We start from the raw sequence: 25580 nt of genomic DNA, 5'->3' as shown, positions 1-25580 counted from the left end.
GAAAGTAAAGAAGAGAGAGACGGTGTGTCTATAAGGGAAGGTGATGCATTCCCACTACTCTCCCCCCCTGTTTCATCTATCCGCTTACACATATGCAAAAGTATATATAACGTCTTAACCTTACATACTGCACTGCTGCTCTCCACCGTCCTCTCTCTTCTTCTGCTTGATTTTGTTTCTTTTTTTCTCTTTTCTTTTAATTGCCGATGGGATACAATGTAGGGGATCGGTTACAAAATCAACAACACAATTTAAAAGAGATTAATCGACAACAACGCCTTGGGTTTTGGGTACTCTAAGTAGCACACAAAAAGACTTAAAGATCTTCAATATACTGTTGTATTACAAACTTTGCCATATAAACTCTCTCTTTTTTTGTCCCTGTTTCCAATTTTTTTTTGTTCAACTGTGGTGGTGGCTTTTCATAAAATAATAAAAGCCTATTCTTTTGTGTAAGTCACGTGTTATACTGGACACACAAACAAAACGATTCAATCTCGCTACAGTTTCCATTCTTTTTTCACGGAAATACTGCTTCCATGTCCTTCCATCAATTAAATGGAAAAAAAAAAAAAAAAAGCCATTACTCTACACATTGGACTAGTTTGTTGATTGGTTGGTCATTCTTCTTCTACTTTACTCCTACAGTCATGTATTCTCTACACTTTACTCTTTTTCTGTACTACCAAAACTATTTGTGCATGTTATCTGATTGATTGATTGTACTCTAAAAGGATAAATAGTGAAGGTGGGGAGAAGAGAAGGAGGGGTGTAAAAAAAAGAAAACAATTTTGATACGCGCTATTCATTCATAAAAAAAAAATCATTTAATTAAAAAAAAAAAATAAAACTTTAATTTGCCTTGCATTGAATTTTGTTGAGTTGTTTTTTCTTTTGTCTCTCTCTCTCTGCGGAGTTGATAATTTTTTTATTTTTTTTTTAATGTGCTTTTGTACTCCTCAAGGTAATAATCTCTATTTCTCTTTTGATTGGATAATAAAAGATAACCAAAAAAAAAACTAACACACCACTTTTTCGTATCTTCAGTACTCTCTCAGCAGTCCCTTTGTTCTTCCTTTTACATGGTAATCAACAAGGGTAGGTAGACGTATAACAATAACAGGGGTTTGATTAACAAGTATAGCAGAAAGATTCACCACTTGTGTAAAGAGTAAAATTCTTATCTATATTAATTTGTCTTTTTTTTTTTTTTTTTTGGCTTTCAGATCATCTTTTGAACTAACTAGCTATCTATCTGCAGTTACAGTTCATATGCCAGGAGGGTGTGGGGGTGGGAAGTAGACGATGTACCCCAAGTCTTTTCCAAAAACTAAAGCTGATAAAATAGCAAAATTCCTCAACCAAGTTCATCAAAAGATGCCGTACGAAAATAAAATATATGTGATCAAAAATCGGCAATGTCAGGCGAGACAAAACAAAAAAAAAAAAAAAACTTAAACACACAAAATCTTATTAAACAACTGAGATTTCCAAACGGCATTTGTTCTTTGTGTATGTTTTTATTCAATTTAAAAAAAAAAAAAAAATAAATAAATAAATATAAAAATATAAAAATAAAAAATGTCAATTTATCTTTAAGCGATCTACTCATTTCAAATTTGTTAAAAATATTCCAATCTGAAACAAACAAACATTTTTATCTCCAAAAACTATTCACTTTTTTTTGAATGACCCCTACTACAAAAGAAGTTGAGTTGGATTACATCATTTTTACCTTATCGTTGTGAGGCAAAGGCACGAATAAAATACAACTTATATATATATATCTCTACCTCTCTTATAAATCTTCACAATTTCTTTTCTTTTTGCTCCTGCTTTCTTTCTTTTTTTTATTTTTTTTTTTTTGTTGGGCCTTTTTATTCCCCACAATTCGTAAATCTACACCATTTTCTTTTATCCGCGAACAAAAAAATCTAAAAAGAATCTTCAGTTGACGAGCTTTTTGCTGACTGCTTGCTTGCTTGCATTAGCATGATGCTCTCACCACCCGCTTATATCACTCCCCGTTTAATCTATCATCTATCTATTCTGCTTCTCGTGTATCTTTTCTTTCTTTCTTTTCTTTCATGCAAGGGATGCCAATCCCGCTTTCTTTAAAATGCTTGTCGTGTGCATATATATACTTCATGCATTTATGTTAAATGTGGGGAAAGACACATGTAAAGTTTTTGATACGGCCTTACGCGATATTTTTTTTGATTTAATTCTTTGACAGTCTTTTACTCCTTTATCGTACCAACTCTCAACAGAGCCTATTCGCAATTCAGTTTTCTCATATCTTTGAGGATATTACTTTGTCTCAACATGAGTGTAATAGCTTTATATGAGAATATCTAAGTCAATCTGTTTGTGGAAATCGTTTTTGCATGTCTACCCCGCTTTTTTATTTCATCTCGGAGTTGACCAGTTCCAATTGAAACCCCCCCACCCCTTAGTCCTTTTTTTTGCTTCTCGTTATTAGAGTCTCTGCATGACAAGCCTGATGCAATAGCAATGCACGTTTTAGGAAAGGAAATCCGGATTAGGATCAACTCATTCTGGAATTTTAAAACGTTTGTTTGGGTTGTTCGGTAAAAAGATGGTCACATTTATATGTCTCTTCGCTTATATTTCGTGCAACGTAATTGCAATTTATACTTTGTCACTAGGAAGCTAAGGCAGTTTATCTCTCTTTTTTCTGAGATCGTGTATCTTTGACGTCATTATTCAGGGAAAACTGCGTCAAGTATATCGCTTATGCGTCACAAAAGGTAAAAATGATCACCCTTTTTTTATTTTTTTTCGTCTATGCTTGATACTGCTTGGTGTTCAAGCTAGTGTAAGGTCCTGGTTTTATAAGCGTGTGTATTAATAATCGACCTTGACGAGGAATTTAAATTTATGGTGATAATCGTGTACTACCTTATTGATTGCTACGTAAGACTCTCTTGATTTTGCAGCTAAATGTACCTTTTTCGTACAACAAATATTTCTCATATTTTTTTGCAACACTGAGTTTCATGTTGCAATACATTTCGAACAATCTTATCCATAAACGTATATCAGCTTTCACTATTTTGCACCTTCTCTTGTCAACTTCTTTGAGTTTTTGCAAAAGATTTGTCAATACCTACTCTACTTAACTGAGCTTATATTCCAATTTATCTTCTCTCAGTAAACCCTACTTTTTCTGCCACTGTCGTTTTCAACTGTCAACTCCAATACCGCCAAGTTAAATTACAACCACATTGTTGTTCTTGAATTACAACGTTATTTCAAAAATGATTTCTGAACAAAGGAGCCAAACTTCCCCAATGGGGATGTAGATCCGGATAAAGTTTCCAAAATTGAATTGTACAACTGCTAAAAGTGTCACCAAATCGTGGACTTCCCACGGATCAACAACCCGGTTTCTTTGCTTCTTGTTGATCTTGACGACTTTGTTTGGGGAGGAGAAAGACAGATTTTGTAATGCCTGGAACCAAGAGGACCACGAAATCATGCGACATCCATCATATTACAAGTACTGGAGTCAAAATGAGAAGTGTTGCACAGTTGCTAGGCTATATTCTCAGGGTACATTATTTTAATTAAGATGCAAACGTGGAATTCCATGATTTTCTAAAAATAGTGGCATAAAACACACCACCATCTTCGTCGAACGGTCATTGATTTTCATGTTCTCATGAAAAGTCATATTACTCCGTTTCTCTAAATTTTCTGCAAAACAAAAATACCCTCTTATCTGGAAGCACTTACTAAATCACTCTTTTGCTTTGCTTAAGTAGAGTTTACAAATACATCAGCTTTTGCCGATCTCCAAAGCGGATTAAAAAAAAAAAAAAAAAGTATGTCACCTATGAGGCCGTTAAGTTGTAGCAAAAGAGGCTTCATTTGGTATAGAGATAAATCATTCGAAGCTGCGAAAGACTTAGAGGGCACTGACATATGGAGCTCTTGCAATAATTTCTAGTCTTGTGTCAGCCTAAGCTCAAAGTTGATCATTCATCCCCCCTCCCGATAAATCCACCTAAAATTACCCTTTCGAAGCAAATCCCGAAACGCCGTGATACAGTTCCATACCGCAATACAAAAAATAAAACAAAGGAATTGTGGCAAACGTTTTAGCCAACTTTCAATAAAGCTCCCATTCCCCGAATTTCACAGGGAAATGTACAGGTATAGCGGGGTTAAAAAGAACGCTTTCTAAGCCTTTTTTTAAATTTACTCAAGCTCAGTGTTGTTCTAGAGAGATAAGGCCACGTGTGAATGTGTAGATATCAAGGATCTACTCGCTTTACCCCCATCCCCATTTGGCCAATGAGCTCTTACAAATTTAGACCAATATCAACCCACGTTCTCCCCTCCCTTGACTTTTTGTGTACTAATTAGTTCCTAAGCAAAAAAAAACTTTTTGCGCTGTCTAATATTTGACATGTTGAATATTTTCTTTGCTTAAGGGGGTCTTCTAAGAATTGATATGGGAGTGTATATGTCACTACAGCCTTGTCCTGCAGGGTCATCCTAATAGTAGAATACTAAAGGATCCCTATTATTTCCAAAACAATGTTTCGCTTGACCGATTTACAATTCACCCCTCCACGTGGCTCTATTTATATCTATTGTTTTCAATTTTACTATTATTACACAGAGATAAGCCTTTCAAAAAAAAAAAAGACAGCAATAAAATTCTAACACAAAATATATTTTTCAATAGTAAATGTGGTCAATTGAGCCCGCCAAATTTCCCTTTATATGAGACAAACGTGGTCCATTATTCCCTGAATTACATGCATAACCGCTTTTGAAAACAATACGAATCAGAAGATCTTCTACAAAAAATTTCAAAATATATAAATAGGGGAACAGACTTTCAAAACAAGCTCCCACATTGGACTGTCTCTCCTCCCAGCAAACATGTCCACCTCCAAGACCCAAACTGATAAAACCCCCGACGTTGTTGAAACAGTGGAAACAGATGCAGTCGAACCATCACTGAGCAATGATGTGGCACACAAACAGCACTACACTTACGATGCAGAAGCTAGACGTCGTCGTTTAGAAGGTGGTGTCAAGATGAAAGACGCTTTGATGATTCTTTGTGCTGGATTTGCTTTGATTTCCGATGGATACCAAAACAATGTCATGTCAATGTTGAACAAGGTGTTTGCCATAGAATACCCAAAAGTGTATGACTCAAACATGTCAACCCAAGTTTCCAACGCATCATTGGTTGGTACCATTTTTGGTCAGCTTGTGATTGGTTTCTGTACGGACTTGATTAGTAGAAAAGCTGCTATTGTTATTGCCACTTGTTTTTTAGTTTTTGGTAGTGCGTTGTGTGCTGCATCCCATGGTGTCACTGTCACCGGTATGTTTTGGATGTTGACCATAATGAGAGGCGTCACTGGGTTCGGAATTGGTGCTGAATATCCATCAAGTTCAGTCACTGCAAGTGAAGCTGCCAACGAATCGGTCAAGAGAAGAGGAATGGCCTTCATCTTGGTAACCAATGTGCCATTGTCATTTGGTGGTCCATTTGCATCAATTATCTTCCTTATAGTAAACAAGATTACCAAGACCCATTATGATGCTTTGTGGAGAACAATGTTTGCAGTTGGATGCTTTTGGCCATTATCGGTGTTTTTCTTTAGAATGAAGATGGTCACCAGTGTTTTGTTCAAAAAGAATGCCATTAGAAGAAGACCACCATATTGGTTAGCACTCAAGTATTATTGGCCAAGACTACTTGGAACTACAGTGACGTGGTTCCTATATGACTTTGTCACGTTCCCCAATGGTATATTCTCGGCAACCATCATTTCTAATGTCATTTCCGACACCTCAGACTTGGAGAAAATCGCCGAGTGGAATTTACTTCTCGGAGCGATTGCATTACCAGGTTGTTTCGTTGGGGCGCTCTTAGTTGATAAACTTGGAAAGAAATATACCATGTTAATTGGTTTCATAGGATATATTGTCTTTGGACTAATTGTGGGAATTGCATATTACAGAGTCAAGAAAATTACAGCATTGTTCGTTGTTCTTTATGGGTTGATGCAAAGTTTTGGTAATGCTGGTATGGGTAATGTGTTGGGATTAGTGTCCAGTGAATCCTTCGCTACTCCTGTTAGAGGTACTGGTTATGGTATCAGTGCCATTATTGGGAAAGTTGGTGCTGTTTGTGGAACAAAAGCATTTGGACGTGTGTTGACAATTGGTGGTTCAAAAACTAGTGGCCAAAGATGGACTTTCATTATAGCTGCTTGTTGTGGTTTGTTAGGTGTCATTATGACTTGGATTTTTATTCCACATTTGAAAACTGATGATTTAATGGAGGAAGATGTCAGGTTTAAGAATTATCTTAGAGATCAAGGTTGGGAAGGTCATATTGGTCTTGAAGGGGAAGATGAGGAGAAGAGTATGGACAGCTCTGAAGATTCTGATGTGGTTGAATTGGAGGAGCAAAAACCAGTTGAGTATAAAGGGTAAGTGGTAGATTTAATTAGTGACTTGAAATTAATATCTTTCGCGATTGTAGAAAATTTCTTTCCTCTGACATCTCATCGCCACGTTATGGAAACCACTCCTCACAAAAAGACTAAAGCCCCAGCTCCCACTCCAGAGGAGATTGAAAGGAGGCGAGAAGCTAGAAAGAATGAAGTGATACCTCCAGGAGTTTCTAGACGTGAGTGGAAGAAACAACAAAAACTTCAACGATGGGAAGAAACAAAGGATAAATATCGACAGGATATGAGGTTGAAAAAGAAACAACAGAGAGAACGTAAACGTGAAAGACTTAAGCATGATGGTGAGTATCGAAATAGTGTTGTTAAGAAACCAAAGACACAAATTGCTACTGATGTGAAAATAGCCATTGATTGTGAATTTGATGATTTGATGAACCAAAAGGAGATAGTTTCAATGGCGAACCAAATTAGGTCTTGCTATTCAGCAATGAGGCATTGTCAATATGAGCTACCTATTCAAGTTCTATCCTTCAACAAACGACTCAAGCAAAGATATGAAACTTCGAATCCAGAATACACATCGTGGAAGGGTATCGATTTCCAATCGGAACGGCTAGCGGATCTAATTACCCCAGAAAACAAACATCAATTTGTTTATTTGACGGCAGATACCGATAATGACATTCAAGAATTGAGTGCTGGTCACACTTATATCATTGGTGGAATTGTTGACAAGAATAGACACAAGAACTTATGTTTCAACAAGGCTAAAGAAATGGGGTTGGCAATGGCACGATTACCAATTGGACAATATATCAAGATCAATAGTCGTGATGTGTTGGTGACTTCCCATGTGTATGAGATTATTTGTCGATGGTTTGAGTGTAAAGATTGGCGAGAGGCGTTTAATAAAGTTTTGCCACCTAGAAAAGTGGTTCAGAGTGGTGGTGGTGGTGGTGATGATGAGAAAGAATGTGATGATAAAGATAAAGAGGATGAAGTATAGTTGTGTATAGAGTTTAGGCGATTGTAAATGAGATGAAAGTCGATGTGGCTTGACGGTAGCGCGCTTGTGGATTTCGCGGTCTGACTTTTATTTGAAAGGTGTTCTCCAGCTCGCTCCATACGAACCATCCAGCATGACTACAGAGATAAACTACAGCCGTCTCAAAGATGAATTGATAACTGCATACACCAAGAGAAAGTTTTTGGCTGAGAAGAAGGCTGCTTCTTCCAACATTCGCCAAGTACAACAATCAATGTCTCAACCAATGATCAAATCAATCCACACACATTTGAATTGCTTGCAGCCTTATGAAAGCCCCGCTGCATTGGACAAAGCCCTTGAATCGATTGATTTGGGCAAAATTTATGAAAATGTTGATCGTCGGGAGAAAGAAAATTCCAACCACAAGCTCAATTACGACGACTTTGTTGTTCTTGAATTACTACGTTATTTCAAAAATGATTTCTTCACCTGGGTAAACTCTCCTTCATGTCCATGTGGATCAACAGAGGTGCTGAACAAAGGAGCCAAACTTCCCAATGGACCTAATCCCGATCAAATTTCCATTATTGAGGTTTACGAGTGTAAAAAGTGTCATCGAATCGTGGAATTCCCACGGATCAATAACCCAGTCTCATTGCTTCGTACTCGCTCTGGTAGATGTGGGGAATGGGTCAATTGCTTCTTGTTGATCTTGACAGCTTTGATTGGGGAGGGAAAAGACAGAATTCGTTATGTCTGGAACCAAGAGGACCACGTTTGGTGCGAATACTATTCTTCTGGATTGAAACGATGGGTTCATTTAGATCCATGTGAAGGTGTCTTTGATGAACCGTTATTGTATTGTGAAAACTGGGGGAAAAGAATGTCATACGTCATTGGATTTAACAAGAATAGTGTTGTCGATTTGAGCAAGAAGTATATCATAAAGGACAAACAGATCAATCAACTGGACATAGCTGACCCGGCAAAAGTGAAGAAAGCGATTGCTTTTTTCAACGTGAAAAAGGCAGAAGAGTACCTCCTTCGAGCTAGGTCGGTCCATTCAGAGAATGAGATGTGGAAAGCGTTATACACCGACGTGTATGTACCAAGAAATCGTGAATCTGAAGAGTTAAAGACAACTGAAGAGACAACTGCGACAACTGATTTACCTAAAGGTCGCCAAACAGGATCTGCTGAGTGGACAAAAGCTCGTGGTGAAGATGGTTAGAGTTATAGTTTACAGATAAATAAACTGAAGTGAAGGCCTGTAGTTTCTTAGTTGTTGAATAGCAGTTGAGCACCTTCTTAACTATGTATCATGTGCTTAAATTTTAGCGGGGTGTTTAAACATTTTACGTCTTTTGCTTGTAAGTTGGTCCCTTGGCCCAGTTGGTTAAGGCGTGGTGCTAATAACGCCAAGATCAGCAGTTCGATCCTGCTAGGGACCATATTTTTTTGCATAAAGGTTTTACTTTTTTTTTTCAATTCACCCACTTGGCTAATTGTCTGTAAACGTCGATGCACTTTTCCATTATATTCTCGATTCTCTTGCCATTCTATAAGGCTTTTTGAGGGCATAGGTGCTACTTTTTTTTTTTATTTTGGGTGGATAATAAAATGTGTAAATTTTGCAACAAAATTGAGGAAACAACACCCAAGAAAGAATTTGATACTTTGCATTATTCAAAGATTACAGATCTTCAGTCTATAGAGCCTCGGGCATAACAATTTCTTCCACCCAAGTCTCTGCTGACAGGGGTGTGTAGAACAACATTTCATCTTGTTATAAGAGTACGGCTTTGTAGGCTCTCTAAACTCAACCTACTCCTTGAAAAAGATCAATTTTTACAACCACTTTAGCAACCACTTTTGCACACCGAAAAGAGACCATTCACTCCACACTGTATTGAATTATGCGAACATATAGAAGAGAGGCCCGTAACTCAAGAGCAGCAATACTTGGCTCTTTTGAAGATTTCTTTGAAGAAAATGCCAGCTTTGATGAGTATATTCGTACTAGGTACAATCGAAATCCATTCACTGATGAAGCAGCTACTACAAAGAGAAAAAGGAGGTATAGAGTTACCCAATTCATGAAGAGGTATATTCAAAGGATTCTCCATATAAAATTTGGACAAACTCAAATTATTTACCCAGTCATTAGAAGCGCAAGCGATATTCCCAACTATGAGACAGTTGTCCCTGCTCGTCATGTTACAACAACCATGGCAATGTCTCCACGGATCATCCAATCCACCAACATCTTTAGAGGCGGGATAAAGGTTAAACCAAGAGATGCAACACACTTACTTTCTTCTGCATCAGCCAACTCATCGGTAAACTCCCTATTTGAAGATGATCGTATTTCGCTTGAGGGGACTGGAGCCACTACTGCGGATTCAAACTTCCATATATTATAGATTAGAGATAAAATTTAGTTTCGCTAGAAAATTGCGCTGCCAAAAAGTAAAAAATAAAATGAAAACCGCTCTTCGATCACACGCGTCCTACGATTGCAAATTGACTACCCTACTGAAATCGCCACATGGGCCGACTGAGTAAAACCTTTTGAAGACTATGCATTCACGAAAACCATTTTTAGGACTTACATTTTGTTGCACTGGGGCTGAATCCACGACAAGGAACGAGATGATGAAGATTATAGAATCAATGGGAGGAGTGCAATATCTAGATCTCATGACTGATGTGCAGTACCTAATAGTGGCTAATAGAAGAACTCAGAAATACCAATTCTGTGTCAAGAACCGAGTTGACATGAAGTATCTCACGAAAGATGCCATATTCAAGATCCACGAGCATTGGCTATCAGGTGATGACGATATTGAGAAACTACTAGAGGAGAACAAGCTACCGGTGTTTAGCGAGATGAATGTGTGCTTTTCCCGAGTTGAACTGTCTCAGTCTCAAATCAAGCATTTACTAGGGCCCAGTTTTAGGCGTGCAAATGAAGAACAATTTACCGAAGAGCTGCTTTTTAGAGAATTCACTCAAAATGGGGGCCAAGCCAAAGAGTCGCTACTGAATCATCAAGATTGTATGATAAGCGCCGAATCTCGGGGCACGAGATACAACAAAGCAATCGAATGGGGCATTCCAGTGGTACATCCTGTTTGGATCATTGATAGCATAATACGAGGAGCAGCTTTAGAATTTGATGACTATTTATTGACAAATGATACGCTGGAGACGTACGAGAATGGATGTAATGTGTGGCAAGAACTTTTTGAAAAGGCGAATAAGCCAGTGACCAAGGAAGTAACCAGACCATCATTGGAAGGACCGAAAAAGTTGAATCGCGGGAGACGGACAGAGATATGGAACTCAATTATGGATCACACAAACTATGAAAGAAAGGGATTGGTTACGGATAAAACTTGGGACGAAGAAAGTGATTCAGAGAATAACGAGGAAATTGAATATGTAAAGCCTGTTGAGACAAAGAAAAGAAGCAGCTTATTTCTAGGATTCAAGTTTCTCTTGGTTGGGTTTACCGCTAGGGAATCCGATTTGTTGAGCGGTGGAATTGAAACGTTTCAAGGAGAAATTACAGCAGACATTGGTGACACAACCATGACTCATATCATTGTCCCCGCAAATAAAGGCAGTGAAACGTCCCAGTTGTTACGTGCTATACCTAGTAGCATTAGGCTGATGATTACAAGTGGTGATATCAAAGTTGTTACTGAATTTTTCATCGAGAGAAGCATATTTTACAAAAAGGTGGTTCTAGATCGATGGGGACAGCCAATCAAAGGATTGATTCATTCCTCAAGGAGGTTTAAAGTTTCGACATCAGGTTTCACAGGGATAGAATTGTTGCACATTGAAAAGCTAACCAAGTTTTTAAACTTTGAATATTGTGAATCGTTTTCAGAGCATCGAGATTTGTTGATACTCAATATCAATTTATTCAAGGAGAGCTTTATAAAGAACTTGCCAAAGTTGTTCCAATACCCGAACAAGGATATACTCAATTGTCCTACATATCAATCGGGTCAATCTTCAGTATCATTATTGTCAGCAAAGAATAAAATCGATGCTGCAAAAAAGTGGAGTATACCGGTTGTATCAATAGCTTACTTGTGGGAAATATTTGAGACATCTCAGTACAAGTCGGCATTAGTGGTTCCGGAGTTGAATGATCCGCAATGGTGTATCCATGCTCCTATTAATTACATTCGTCCAAAGTCACTAATTGAATACATTAGAGATATGGGTGACACCACCAGATCCATAAGAGATATAGGGGAATCTCGCAAAGAAGACGTGGTGAAATTGCCATCGCCAAGAAAAGTAAGGCCCAAGCAGAAGTATGGAAAGTTGATGGGAAGTGTGTCGCCACTGTCCATGAGAAGCAGGATTATGGAAGTGGCCAAGAGTTCAAGATCAACCATCACTATGGATGGCGAGGAGGATGATGATGATGATGAAGAGGAAACGGGCCACGGAGAGGCCGCCGCCCTAAATTGTGATGTCACAAACGACGAAGATATGTCGTCTCAAGTTAGGTACGATGATTCCGAGTCCATGATGAACCAAGAGCGTCTTTTGAAAAAGTTGGAACAAGAGTCGCCTCGTGAAATGACTGCAACAGGTAGCTCCACTAAACGCAGAAGAACAAAAGGGTAGTAGCCCTAAAATACACTAACACGTGATACACAACTTTTACACAATTTTACGATTATTATTGCATAGAATGGAAGTAGCTGGTCAATGGTGCCATTATAAGGAGGTAGAGTGTCCGTCATTGGTGTGCAATGCTATACCAGCTTCCAGTATTTAGTATTTGAATATAGAGACCTACAATTGGCTAGAGTTTATTTTTCCAGTTTTTTACTCTCTCTGTTTTAGCTCACTGCAATTGCAATTTACAAAAGATTCAGAGCCTCACTGTGTTAATACTATGGCTTAGAGGGCCATATTTCAACTCAAGTTGAATTTTTCTCTTTTTTTTTTTTTTTTTTTGCAACTTTTGAACGCTATGGTCTGTTCTCACTTCTCTTCTTTTCTTCTGTATTCTATTATGCTGCGCTGTCCAAATTTTTTTTTTTTTTTTTTTTTTTTTTCCAAATTTTCAAATTTTGCCTCTGCTTTATAAAAATTTTTCTCTTTTTCCTTTTTTTCCTCTTCTTCTTTTCTCCTTTCTTTAGTATTCATTCTATATAGCAAACATGGGTAAAGAAAAGACTCACGTCAACTTAGTCGTTATCGGTCACGTCGATTCAGGTAAATCAACCACCACTGGTCACTTGATCTACAAGTGTGGTGGTATTGATAAAAGAACTATTGAAAAGTTCGAGAAGGAAGCCGCTGAATTGGGTAAAGGTTCATTCAAGTACGCTTGGGTTTTGGACAAATTGAAGGCTGAAAGAGAAAGAGGTATCACCATTGATATTGCTTTGTGGAAATTCGAAACTCCAAAATACCACGTTACTGTTATTGATGCTCCAGGTCACAGAGATTTCATCAAGAATATGATTACTGGTACTTCTCAAGCTGATTGTGCTATTTTGATTATTGCTGGTGGTACTGGTGAATTCGAAGCTGGTATCTCTAAGGATGGTCAAACCAGAGAACACGCTTTGTTGGCTTACACCTTGGGTGTCAAGCAATTGATTGTTGCCATCAACAAGATGGACTCAGTCAAATGGGACAAGAACAGATACGAAGAAATTGTCAAGGAAACTTCTAACTTCGTCAAGAAGGTTGGTTACAACCCTAAGGCTGTTCCATTCGTCCCAATCTCTGGTTGGAACGGTGACAATATGATTGAAGCATCTACCAACTGTCCATGGTACAAGGGTTGGGAAAAGGAAACTAAAGCTGGTAAGGTTACCGGTAAGACCTTGTTGGAAGCTATTGATGCTATTGAACCACCAACCAGACCAACTGACAAGCCATTGAGATTGCCATTGCAAGATGTCTACAAGATTGGTGGTATTGGAACTGTGCCAGTCGGTAGAGTTGAAACAGGTATCATCAAGGCTGGTATGGTTGTTACTTTTGCCCCAGCTGGTGTTACCACTGAAGTCAAGTCCGTTGAAATGCACCACGAACAATTGGCTGAAGGTGTCCCAGGTGACAATGTTGGTTTCAACGTCAAGAACGTTTCCGTTAAGGAAATCAGAAGAGGTAACGTCTGTGGTGACTCCAAGAACGATCCACCAAAGGGATGTGACTCTTTCAATGCTCAAGTCATTGTTTTGAACCATCCAGGTCAAATCTCTGCTGGTTACTCTCCAGTCTTGGATTGTCACACTGCCCACATTGCTTGTAAATTCGACACTTTGATTGAAAAGATTGACAGAAGAACCGGTAAGAAGTTGGAAGATGAACCAAAATTCATCAAGTCCGGTGATGCTGCTATCGTCAAGATGGTCCCAACCAAGCCAATGTGTGTTGAAGCTTTCACTGACTACCCACCATTGGGAAGATTCGCTGTCAGAGATATGAGACAAACCGTTGCTGTTGGTGTCATCAAGTCTGTTGAAAAATCCGACAAGGCTGGTAAGGTCACCAAGGCTGCTCAAAAAGCTGCTAAGAAGTAAGTAGAGGGTAATTTTGTATAATTGAATAGCAAGACATCAAAACTTCGGCTAAAGAGAGATGTTGTAGAGGAAACTTTATTTATTACTCTTTTGCATTATATACGTAAACGGTGATTTGTTTTTGAACAACTTGTTGCCTAGTATTCTGCTCAAGACAGAATCAAACTCCAAGTTTTGATTTAGTTCTGGAGCATAGTGATGGTAATCGTTCAAGGCTCGTTTGACGGCTTTTGTTGTCGTCAGATTCCCATTCTTGTCCAAGTTTTCCTGAAGTTCTGCAGCTGACATCCATTCTCTCGTTGTTGCAGTTTTATCGTCATCTGACTCTGAATCTGATTCAATTTCTTGCGACAACATAAAACCATCACCAGCACACGAGCAGCCTAGTAGATCATGTGTGTTTGACTTTGTATTCATATCAATTTCAAACAAGTTTTTCAAGTCATTATAATCAAACACATCCGATTTCGATGACGAATCATTGTCCAAAAATTTTGAACTCAATTTGTTCTTCATCAATTGTCTTTGGAAAATCTTTTCATCAATGCAGCCTGTGGTGAATAGTCTGTAGATGTAACATGGTTTTCTTTGGCCATCTCGATGAATCCTGGACATGGATTGCAAATCCGTTGATGGGTTCCAATCGTTATCGTACAATATTAACCTTGATGCACCAACCAAGTTGATACCAGTTCCACCAGATTTAGAAGAGAGTAGGAAAACCAGAACCAGGTCATCCTTGTTGAATCTATTGACAAGCTTGCCTCGTATATTGTTTGGTGTCGATCCATCCAAACGTAAATGTTGTAAATTGAGTTTCTTGATCACCGTTTCCAACAAATCTAAAGTGGTTGTGTAGTTTGAAATGAGCACCAATTTCTCCTTCTGGGCCGTGATCTCCAAAATCAATGGTATAAGAGCATTCAATTTCCCAGAACTGGTTGACAATTTCAAGCTTCCATCGGTTATACTCTTGTAAAAATCATCCGATGCTAATAGCGAAGGAGAGTTGCAAATCTTGCGAAACAAATTGATTAATGATAATGAAATGGCACCGGAATCCAATTGCTGAAACTTTTCCGATTTTTTGATCAGATCAAACAAGTCTAGTTGTAATTGAGTTGGAGGGACAAATAGTAATATATCAGTCTTGTTTGTCAAGTAGTTTTCAAGAATCGATTGTGTACGTCGAAGGATAAATTTATGAGTAAGCAGAATTAACTTCTGTGACATCTCTTCACCTTGCTTTTTAATCTCTTGGTTAAAACAGTTGATATCCCTTGCCCTAGTAATTGGGTTTATAAACTCCTTCTGAAACGTTTTCATATCCGGCAAAACATGTGGATTTAGAAATGATACAAGTGTATAAAATTCAACCAAGTAATTTTGAATTGGCGTTCCTGTCAACACAATCTTTTTTGAAATATTCAACTTTGTCAAGTTTATCATCACTTTGTTGGCACTATTTTTAAGCCTATGCCCTTCATCACAAACCAAGAGATCAAATGGAATGGTGGCCAACTCTTCATAGTGAGCAAGCACTTTTTCATAATTGATAATGAGAACTTGATAGACGTTTAACTTTCCGAAATTGATAATATCACGTTTGTCGTCAGACATTGGATTGTTTAGAGTCAAGACGTTAACTTTGTTTAAGCCTAACCATTTTTTAAATTCTTCTCTCCAGTTATTGATTAGAGTCACAGGACAAACCACCAAGACCTTATTAACGATGGGCTTTTTTTGGTCAGGATATGGGTTTTGTTTCAATAATGTCCAAATAGTAGTTATTGTCATCAACGTTTTGCCCAACCCCATCTCATCTGCCAAAAGACAACCATTTCCTTTGAAGTTGCGGAATCCCATTAAACACTCGTACAAGAAAGTTACACCTTCTAATTGATGTGGCCTTAATTTGGAGGCAAGCATAGGGTCAATTCTGACTGGAACATGCGATGGTAAATCCGGTGGCGGAGTTAGTGTAAACTCATCTTGGTTCTCATCATATAATGGCTTCCTAGGTTCTGGCACTTCCTCATGTACAACTTTTTTAAACTGTGTCTGAACAATTTTTGGAGCTACAACTGTTTCCACCTTTTCCTCCACCTTTTCAACTGCCTTATCAGCATCGTCTTGACTCATTTTCTCATCCAAGATTATCTCATACATCCCAATAGGTATCACGTCATCCAAGTCGGGACCCAGATTAAATGACTTCTTACTCATTACTTTCCCATCTGAATTCTTCATCACTATTTCGCAACCAAACGCGGTGGTTTTAACAGTGGCAAACCCATCGCCATCCCAGTTTTTATTCTTCTTGTTTGTCTTTTTCCTCCACTGTATGCTCCATTTCACAGCCGATGAGTCAGGAATGAACTCAGTCTTGGCTTTTTTTGCAGCAACAGGTGTCGTATTGATTGGTGGTGTGGGCCGTTTCACAAACACGACATTTCTTTTGGGTATATCCCTAGACGGTAGATTCTGTATACCACCCTCTTTGAGGGGTCTAGGAGGCTTGAACGGAGCGTTTGGCTTGATATTGTGCATATTTGAATTTTGAACGTGTAAAGAGACGCGTATCAGCACACACAATTTTTTTTTTCTTCTTCCTATGAACAATTCAGTTGGTGATGGACACTTCACCACGGCCACGCATAAAGTGTACCAGCAGAGACTGGTATTTCATAGTTACTCTAAAGAAAACCTGTATATTCAATTATATATATATATCTAAACTTGTACATCACCAAATGCATAATAGTAAACCTGCGATAAACCCTTCATCAACCCATAAAACAAGTATGAGTAAGCCCCGTAGACGATCAAGAAAATCAAAAGTAGTAGACTTCCATGAAGAAGCAAGGTTTCAGCTTTTGTCAACATAATGAAGGGAAAATGAATGTAGTACATATTGTAGAACCATTGAGGTGACAAAAATGTATACTCTTGAGCACTTTTCAGCTCCTCCGAGGTGCTCATGGTGAATCAGCAAGTGCGATGGGATAATATAAGTGGAAAGGAAGTTCTTGATGAACGTGGTACACCAGCTATATGATTAGATTGATAAACCTTGTTGCTTTCGTTGTAAGTCGATTATCGCGAGATTTCCTCCTTTTTTTTTATTTTATTTTCTTTCTCTCTTGTTACATAACATAGCCACTAATTTAGTTTAAAGAATTGACGATATCGTCAACAGTTTATGAAAGAAGAGACAAGTGTATCCGTATTACAGTATGATAGACTAGGCTTGAAAATTTGGACCCTTGAGTCTTCAAGAGCCGAAGTTGGTATAATTACCGGGTAACTGATGTAGTGCGGCTCTTTCCTATTTGAGCTTTCGATTTTCTCTCATCTCACTCTCTCATAAATTGACCTTTAATGCGAAAATTTTTTTACCAATTCATCACCACTTTCTTCTTTATAAAGATGACATCTTATATGTATGTACATCATAACCTTCTTTGAAAGATTTCTAATGATGAATGATTATTTAACAACAACGAATTTCTTCAACTGAAATACCGTGTGGAAAAAAACAATAACTCAGAGCTTTTTAACACTGATTGAAATCTTTTCTTTAATGTGATCGTTATACTAACATTATAAAGTCATAATTGATGAACGATGAAAGTGCAATTGTGCTAGGGTGCATCGCAAATTGCGTCTCTGGGGAAGACTACCTCTGAGAGGATGTCTTGTTCATTACTTTAATGTCTCTTAGAGGTGAGGATTAATCTCCTTGTTTCAGCTATGTGACTCTCGGTTACCCACTTTGACTCAGCGGAGACGAAGCTACTTGCAACTGAATGAACATGTAGTCGAAGTGTTTGTTCTCAGTAACGATGAGAAATCTTCTTTCTAGCGTCTACTACAAAACATAGGCTGCTGGTGTAGAGTTTTAAAGTGAAGGTGTTGCATTTCATACCTACTTAAAACGGATGTATTCAACTGGATTGTATCTCCAGCGACCCCTCACCACATGCTAGATTACAAATTGTATGCTTGCGTAAGTTTCTCACGATCTGTCTAAATGCTTTGCAAGGTTATGTAGACCGAGCGACTTCACACCAACTGCCACAGTTTTGTCTCTAGCTTCGAATGCGAAGATTCTAGTAGTATTAATTACGATTGCAATTAGTGAGAGGTAAATGGGTTCTTTATCAAGTGGGACATTATTACAGCAGTGCCAGCAATACCTTTTCTAATCGTAAGGAATTTGCTCCTATGGAGATACAAGAGTGTATATAGAACACTCCTCGACATACCCACAAGTTCAAACAAAGCTGTGTGGATTACCCCGGCATCAAGATCTCACAAAATCACGTCAATTGAGAACGCGTGAGTATTCATAGCCAGGTGATTGTTTTTGCTGGCTCAAACTCCCAAACCGTCAATCACTTGCAAATTGATGATGTACAAAGACTCCTTCTCCAAGTACCAGCAACTAATCGAGATTTGTATTTCTCGCTACTAGCGAGTATAAAATTTCGATTTTGTGTGACATGCAAACTTTGTCGCAAGCCATTTCTTTTTTTTTTTTTTTTTTTTTGCTTGCAATAACATTTCCCAATTGGGCTCTAAACTCGCCTAATTGGGAATTGATCTATTGATCGGATCAAAAAAATTTAGAGCAAAAGAAACACACACTGAAATTGAGAATGCAGATTTCCACAAAATCATTTCAACTTTCTATGCCCCTTGAATGGCTTGTCAATTGATCCAAGTAGAGATTTATTGATTCATTTGTTGCAGCTACTCAAACACATATAAACTAAGCCAGTTTCCCTTCCATAGTTGGTCCCTTTGTCATATCCCCTTCATACCCAAAATTTTTTATAAAACAAACTTATTCACTCATTTCTTACGAATACCCAATTATTTAATCGCAAATTATACCAGCATGAGTTTAGTCATGAGCAACAACCACTTCAATCGTTTCAGGTCACACAGTTTCGAACAAAATCTTCCACTTAAACGGACTTTTGAAGATGAAGTAGAATCAGCAAACAAAAGACCAAAGACAGCACCACCATCTCCACCATCAAATGACCACACTAAGCTAGTCATAGAAAAAATGGTCAGACCAAAGTTGCCACCAACAAGTCTCAGATCCAAATCGTTATCTCCCAAAAAGCATTTTGTTAACCTCCTTTCACCTTCCAATTCACCATCGTCTTCCCCATTAGCATCTCCGGAAAAGCTTAAATTACCAAGTATTAACTCGTTGAAACAAGACCACCATTTTCCTTCATCAACAGTTTCACAAGAGTTTTTCGACACTTGCACTGATAAAAGCTGGAGGTCGGAGTTGTTAGACAGAATCATGAAGGAATCAAAAACCTACCATCTTACCAAGTACAATTATCTCAACAATGATTGTAAACCAAATTTTACCTCCAAGTTAAGCTCCAAAATATCATTGGAAACTACTGCAACCGTTGATAAGAAAATCAATTTTCCATTCGAATCAAACTATACATACTTGGATGGTGCATTCATGACAGATGTCAAGAATTTCCCCCAATACTTGAAGCTTGCCAACAAGCCAAAAGCACTTGCTTCTCCACCAACTGAAACCCCTCGCACACTTCATGCTCCAGCATTCACTCAACCAAAAACACCCACACACCAACACGACAAATTACCCAGATTTAGTGTATTACCGCTGGTCGGACAATCTTTGGGATCACATTCACCAATATACCATCCATCGTCAATAGAATCTTATTCCCAGCAGCAACGTGTATCTCCTCCGCCAAATACCACACACAAATTTATAATTCAATCGCCAAAACTGGCACGCCCTGATGCACCAAAAAGTCCCACGCGGACTCCTCAACACCATCACCACCACCACCACCACAATACCGCAAGAGCTTGCATTTCTTGTGGCCTGCAAGACTCGCCATGTTGGAGGCCGTCGTGGTCCATCAAAGAAGGTCAACTTTGTAATTCTTGTGGATTGAGGTATAAAAAGACTTCAGCAAGATGCTTGAACGATGCTTGCAGGAAAGTGCCAGCTAAGGGGGAGTGGGCATTAATGCAAAGTAAAGGAAAAGTGACATTCGAAGATGGAACTGAAGGATACAGCTGTTTGGATTGTGGGTGGAAAGTTGAGACAAAGTAAATATATTAATGCATATTGAATATTGAACCTCTAGATCTCTTAAAGCCTCTTCTAAATAGAGGCTGTCCGAAGGATTATCGCCAAGGTGAATATTCTTTTATTTCTTACGTGTACCCTTGTGAGCTGTAAAAGATACTTTCCTGCATACGCGATTTTGTCAGGGAACAAAAGAAAAAGAAAAATGGAGTTTTGACATACCGCCACCCGACTCAAAATCTTACCATCACACCCACTAGATTACAACCAATATGTCGGAGATCACAGTTACAATCAAATCATCAGGAGATAAAAAGTATGAGGTTACCTTCAATCCATCTATAAAGATCTCCGAACTAAAGGAGTTGATTGCAGAGAAATCTTCAATCCCAGCATCAAGCCAGCGTTTAATCTATTCAGGAAAAGTGTTGAAAGATGCTGAAACAGCGGAGTCATACAAGATCCAGAATTCTCATACTATTCACTTGGTAAAAAGTGCCAATACTGCATCTGCTCCAGCAGCAACAACGGCGGAATCTTCAACTGCGGAGAACACAACGCAAACACCCTCATCAAGCATTCCTTCAAATATTGCAGCAGGTCAAGGTTCATTCAACCCTTTAGCTGATTTGACAGGTGCTCGTTACGCTGGATACACTCAATTACCCTCTGCCTCCCTTTTTGGACCAGATGGTGGGATGAATTCAAACTTGCCAGATCCAGAGCAACTATCCTCAATGATGTCAAATCCAATGTTTCAAGAGCAATTGAATGCCATGTTGTCCAACCCACAAATGTTAGACTTTATGATTCAGCAAAACCCACAATTAAGAGCAATGGGACCGCAAGTAAGGGAAATGATGCAAAGCCCAATGTTTAGACAAATGATGACAAACCCGGAAATGTTGAGATCAATGATGCAAATGCAACAGGCAGGTGGGGCAAACCCATTTGGAGGTCTCGGAGGAGCTGGTGGTGGTGCAGCAGCTAACACATCCTTCCCTGCCCCAGGAGCAAATCCAACTGCTGAAGGTCCTGCAAGTGGTGATGATCAAAGCAATTCAGCATCCCAAGGAAATAACCAAACACCTCCAGCCAATCCTTTTGCTAGTTTATTCCCAAATGGTGTCCCACCTGTAGATCCATCTGCGTTATTTGGTGGTGCTAACCCATTTGGACAAGCTAGTGCTCCAGCCGACAATAGACCACCAGAGGAAAGATATGAATCCCAATTAAGGCAGTTGAATGATATGGGATTTTTCGACTTTGACAGAAATATAGAGGCATTGAGAAGAACCGGAGGAAGTGTACAAGGAGCTATTGAGTATTTGTTGAATAATTAGCTAGTATTATGTAGAGTTTGAAATGTACGACGAGCAAAAAACACAGGAAGAAAAAAAAAAAAGCACAACAACAAACCATCAAGTAGAGCCTATTTGAAATACTTTCACCTTGCAATGACCTCGGAGATAAGACCATGGGAACAGTCGCCTGCTGATACCCAATTGACAAAGATAATAGCTGTACTACTAAATGATCAGGGATATCATTTCACAGAGGAGTTTTTAGGTCAGGTTTATGATTTGGCCACTGAGTACATGAACCACCTTCTAGCCAACTTGCTAGAGTATACGGTATTGCAAAGGCGACGAAAACCTTCACTTTCAGATCTAAAGCTTGCTTTGGAAGAGAACGATCTTCTGCCGGATATATTAGCAGAGCAGATACAGATTAGTAAGATCTTTCTCAAGTCTCATGCACAACAGATACAAGCAGTTATGGCCGATCATAATGAAGAGCCTGCTGATAATGAGAATTATGTTAATGAACACTACGCAATTATGGAAGTGGTCCCAAATATGACGACAAGGCCAAGTTACATACCGTCTTATATGCCTGACCTCCCTCCGGATTACACATACCAATCAACTCCCTCATACTCGCAGCCACAAACTGACCTTAAGCAGCTTAGAACAAAGTTGGTTGAGGAATCCAGACTTACAGAGAAGTCATTGTATAAATTGATTGAAAGTGACGCAAGTGAGTTGAAGTTGAAAGCTGAGTTTGAAAAGGAATTGACGAAGTTGGCAGAGACTGAAAATGGTGTTGCTTCAGTAGAAGAGGTGGTAAAGGTTGAAGAAGTCAAAGCTCCGGAAAACCCAGTTGAGAAGTCAGTGGAGCAGTCAGTGGAGCAGTCAGTGGAGCCGACAGCAGACCAGATAGTGGAAAGCACAGTGGATCAGACAGAGGAGCCGAAAGCAGAACAGACAGTGGAGCCGATAGCAGAACAGACAGCAGAAAACACAGTGGAGCCGATAGCAGTGGAGCAGCCCGAGGAGACCACTGAACCTACTATCATCGAGACTGTAAACAAATTTGATTTTATTGAATATGCTCAAAAACGGAAGAATGCAAGGCTTCGAAAACAAGCTAAGCTCGAGGAGCAACAGCAAAAGAGAGATTCCGATATATTTATGAAAGCTGAGCTTTACTACAGTCCATATGCCACAAAAAACCCAACACCCGAGACCAACAAGTATTTCAAAGATATTCTTGACAACGAGTTCAAAAAGGTAATTGTTTCAGTAAGATTAGAAGAAGAGAGGAGACGAAAAGAGTTGGCTGCACAGAAGGAATTGAAAGAGAGACAGGAGAGAGAGTTTAGAGCCCAACATGAGATTCAATTCAACTTTGAGCAAAGGAATGTTTCTGATAGTAGCGATCTCGATAGTGACGCCATGGAAGACTTTTAGATTTACGCTCTGCTGCCTTTAAGCTTGCTTTTGTTGAATTACCCAACAGAAATTGCGAAAGGAACGTTTTCGGAGTAGTTGATTCCAGATGTGAGAAAAAGGGGAGGAAAGAGAAAACCAGTATAATTCATACCTGTATAGAGCAAAAGTAGCAATATTATACTACCTTCTCCTCGTGTCTCACAGCCTCTGTGCGTGTGTTTCAATCTTTTTCATTTTGTCTTAGATCTCGCCTTTGCAATCATTTTTTTTGTTAGTTTGCTGTGAGCAACGTTTTTTTAGAGTATTTTGTGCAACACAATCGGAATCATATATAAATACCGCAAACAGATTTTATACCACAGCTGAAATCATCAACACACCAGTGACGCAATGACTGTGATTGTTGGAACATTGTATGTACCTACGTTATACAATTGGAGTTTCACAATGTAATACTAACTATCTAGATTTCTTCCATATACTGTCCACTTTGAAATTGACAGGAATCATTATGAATTCTTACAAAAGGAGGACACGGCAAAGCTTGAAACGATTAGAATTTCAGGTGGACAAAATGACAGCCCTAGACCACCTTCACTAACCAATTCACAACCACATTTGTTGAACAATCTGTCATCTGTCTCAATCTTGAATCCTAACCTTGGGGCCAATGCGTCAATGCGATCAGAAACCCCCGATGAATTCTTTTACAATAAACGTACCCCAAAATTGCATCGCGAAGGTGCCGCCCCAGATTCGTACCCGGCAACTCCGGCACTTCACTACATCCAGCCAAGACCACGTTTAAGTAACAGAATTGAAAGCTCAATCCTTGATCCAAAGAAACAAACTGATCCGTACAATTCGACTGGCTTGAAAATTAATAGATCTCAGTCAAACTTGTCGATCTCAACGCCAAACTTGGCCAGACCTCAAAATCTTAGAGCTGGCTCACATTCAAAATTGCAAAATGAAATAACACCGGGACAACAGAGACCACACCAGTATTATGGATTCACCATTCAAGGCAACAATAGTGTAAACTCGTTGGTTTCAGATGATGCACCCGGTGGTGTAAACAATGCAGCAATGATCCCATCATCGTTTGAAGACGAAGACGAGGATGGGTTGATTGGATTTGAGAAGAACTACAACAATTCAGTGTCACATAATAAAGGGTTGGCTCCATATGGTGGATTCTCCAAGCCCCACATTGAAAAGTATTTTTGGGATGATGATATTTTCAACACTGCCCCATGGTCAGTTGTCCCCTCTGAAAGTGGGAATGGGTCGTTAAACAAAGCTGTTGATTTATCTGTCAAAGAAGGGATTTTGCAGCAAAATAAATGGGTTGGGATAATTGCCATGCCTAGTGATACAATCTCATCCAACATTAGAGAAAACATTGCATCGAAGTTGGATTCAGATTACAACTGTGAAGCTGTGTTCCCCGACGATATCACTTTTGAAGGCCACTACAAGTCTTTTTGTAAGCAGATTTTGTGGCCAACATTACATTACCAAATTCCAGATGATCCAAAGTCCAAAGCGTTTGAAGACCACTCTTGGGGTCATTATGTATTGATGAATCAGTTGATTGCAGATAAGTTGGTTGAAACATTTGTGGCCACGAATGGAGATTGCAATTTTGAGGATTCGGAAAATGTCATTTGGGTTCATGATTATCACTTGTTGTTGGTACCGAAAATGGTGAGGGAAAAGTTGCCAAAGGTTAAAATTGGTTTATTTTTACACGTGTCGTTCCCTTCTTCTGAAGTTTTCCGTTGTTTGGCACAAAGGACTGAGTTGTTGGAAGGAATGTTGGGTGCTGATTGCATTTCTTTTCAAACTAATGAATATGTCCGTCACTTTAAGCAAACTTGCAGCAAGATTCTTGATGCTGCTGTGACTGATGGTAAAGTAGTTTACCAAGACAATACAACGGTTGTGAATACTATTCCTGTTGGTATTGATGCTCCCTCACTTGAAGAGAAGCTTCATAGTGACCTGGTTTCAGAGTGGAGACGCTTGATTAGAGAACGTTGGGGCGATCAAAAACTCATCATTAGTAGAGACAAGTTGGACAAGTTGAGAGGTATCAAGCAGAAACTTCTTGCGTATGAAAAGTTTTTAAATCAACACCCAGAGTATATCGACAAGACTGTTTTGATTCAGATTTGCATTGGTTCAGGATCTGATCCTCTGTATGAACTGGAGGTAATGAAGATTATATCGAGAATCAATTCTTTACCGGAAAACATTTCCGTTATCCAGCCGGTGGTTTTGTTACAAAAGGATATTGAATTTGATCAGTACTTGGCATTGCAATGTGAAGCAGAACTGTTTGTTGTCAGTTCCATGCGTGAAGGTTTGAACTTGACTTGTCATGAATTCATAACTGCAACTGAGGAGAAGAAATCACCATTGGTCTTGTCGGAATTTACAGGATCTGCATCGTTGCTTTATTGTGATGGAGAAGGAGCACTTTTGATTAATCCATGGGATTTGAAAAAGTTTTCAGAAACTTTTTACCAGCTGTTGACTATGGGCAAAGAGGAAAAGAGGAAAAGATGGGAAAATTGCCATCATTTTGTCTTGACTCAAAATTCAAAGCACTGGGTGACAAATTGTTTGGAGAGTATAAATGATTCTTGGGTGTTGAATAAAGAGAGCAAGTAGAAAAATGTGTGATAGAGGTTTTTTGAAGAT

At 38.9% G+C, this 25580-nt stretch overlaps 11 protein-coding genes across 11 annotated transcripts; 10 read left to right on the top strand and 1 right to left on the bottom strand. All coding sequences in view use genetic code 12, as the record gives it.

The window, feature by feature from the left end:
• Window positions 1–4917: 4917 nt before the first annotated feature.
• GIT1 (Git1p) lies at window positions 4918–6492 on the top strand (the record flags this gene model as incomplete). The annotated part of the gene is made up of 1 exon (XM_067691732.1): window positions 4918–6492. One exon carries the CDS (start codon window positions 4918–4920, stop codon window positions 6490–6492), a length of 1575 nt encoding a protein of 524 aa, XP_067548182.1.
• Window positions 6493–6576: 84 nt separating this feature from the next.
• Window positions 6577–7476, top strand: I9W82_002832 (tRNA (guanine(9)-N(1))-methyltransferase; the record flags this gene model as incomplete). The annotated part of the gene is made up of 1 exon (XM_067691731.1): window positions 6577–7476. One exon carries the CDS (start codon window positions 6577–6579, stop codon window positions 7474–7476), a length of 900 nt encoding a protein of 299 aa, XP_067548181.1.
• Window positions 7477–7609: 133 nt separating this feature from the next.
• On the top strand, window positions 7610–8689 carry I9W82_002831 (peptide-N4-(N-acetyl-beta-glucosaminyl)asparagine amidase; the record flags this gene model as incomplete). Its single annotated transcript, XM_067691730.1, has 1 exon — window positions 7610–8689. The coding sequence occupies one exon, from the start codon at window positions 7610–7612 to the stop codon at window positions 8687–8689; it is 1080 nt and encodes a 359-aa protein (XP_067548180.1).
• A 685-nt stretch (window positions 8690–9374) lies between these two features.
• On the top strand, window positions 9375–9881 carry I9W82_002830 (uncharacterized protein; the record flags this gene model as incomplete). The annotated part of the gene is made up of 1 exon (XM_067691729.1): window positions 9375–9881. The coding sequence occupies one exon, from the start codon at window positions 9375–9377 to the stop codon at window positions 9879–9881; it is 507 nt and encodes a 168-aa protein (XP_067548179.1).
• Window positions 9882–10038: 157 nt separating this feature from the next.
• I9W82_002829 (protein kinase activating protein) lies at window positions 10039–12111 on the top strand (the record flags this gene model as incomplete). The annotated part of the gene is made up of 1 exon (XM_067691727.1): window positions 10039–12111. The coding sequence occupies one exon, from the start codon at window positions 10039–10041 to the stop codon at window positions 12109–12111; it is 2073 nt and encodes a 690-aa protein (XP_067548178.1).
• A 542-nt stretch (window positions 12112–12653) lies between these two features.
• On the top strand, window positions 12654–14030 carry I9W82_002828 (translation elongation factor EF-1 alpha; the record flags this gene model as incomplete). Its single annotated transcript, XM_067691726.1, has 1 exon — window positions 12654–14030. One exon carries the CDS (start codon window positions 12654–12656, stop codon window positions 14028–14030), a length of 1377 nt encoding a protein of 458 aa, XP_067548177.1.
• A 75-nt stretch (window positions 14031–14105) lies between these two features.
• RDH54 (DNA-dependent ATPase) lies at window positions 14106–16580 on the bottom strand (the record flags this gene model as incomplete). Its single annotated transcript, XM_067691725.1, has 1 exon — window positions 14106–16580. One exon carries the CDS (start codon window positions 16578–16580, stop codon window positions 14106–14108), a length of 2475 nt encoding a protein of 824 aa, XP_067548176.1.
• Window positions 16581–18933: 2353 nt separating this feature from the next.
• On the top strand, window positions 18934–20160 carry ASH1 (DNA-binding transcription repressor; the record flags this gene model as incomplete). Its single annotated transcript, XM_067691724.1, has 1 exon — window positions 18934–20160. The coding sequence occupies one exon, from the start codon at window positions 18934–18936 to the stop codon at window positions 20158–20160; it is 1227 nt and encodes a 408-aa protein (XP_067548175.1).
• Window positions 20161–20408: 248 nt separating this feature from the next.
• Window positions 20409–21479, top strand: I9W82_002825 (ubiquitin domain-containing protein DSK2; the record flags this gene model as incomplete). Its single annotated transcript, XM_067691723.1, has 1 exon — window positions 20409–21479. The coding sequence occupies one exon, from the start codon at window positions 20409–20411 to the stop codon at window positions 21477–21479; it is 1071 nt and encodes a 356-aa protein (XP_067548174.1).
• Window positions 21480–21593: 114 nt separating this feature from the next.
• On the top strand, window positions 21594–22889 carry I9W82_002824 (uncharacterized protein; the record flags this gene model as incomplete). Its single annotated transcript, XM_067691722.1, has 1 exon — window positions 21594–22889. One exon carries the CDS (start codon window positions 21594–21596, stop codon window positions 22887–22889), a length of 1296 nt encoding a protein of 431 aa, XP_067548173.1.
• A 372-nt stretch (window positions 22890–23261) lies between these two features.
• TPS3 (trehalose 6-phosphate synthase/phosphatase complex subunit) lies at window positions 23262–25550 on the top strand (the record flags this gene model as incomplete). The annotated part of the gene is made up of 2 exons (XM_067691721.1): window positions 23262–23284; window positions 23339–25550. The coding sequence occupies 2 exons, from the start codon at window positions 23262–23264 to the stop codon at window positions 25548–25550; spliced, it is 2235 nt and encodes a 744-aa protein (XP_067548172.1).
• Between the last annotated feature and the right edge of the window lie 30 nt (window positions 25551–25580).

Source organism: Candida metapsilosis, assembly GCF_017655625.1.
Source record: "Candida metapsilosis strain BP57 chromosome Unknown scaffold3, whole genome shotgun sequence".
In the NCBI taxonomy this organism is placed as follows: Eukaryota; Fungi; Ascomycota; class Pichiomycetes; order Serinales; family Debaryomycetaceae; genus Lodderomyces; species Lodderomyces metapsilosis.
The sequence above is the reverse complement of the archived record's forward strand: the minus strand, read 5'-3'. Positions and strand labels throughout refer to the sequence as shown.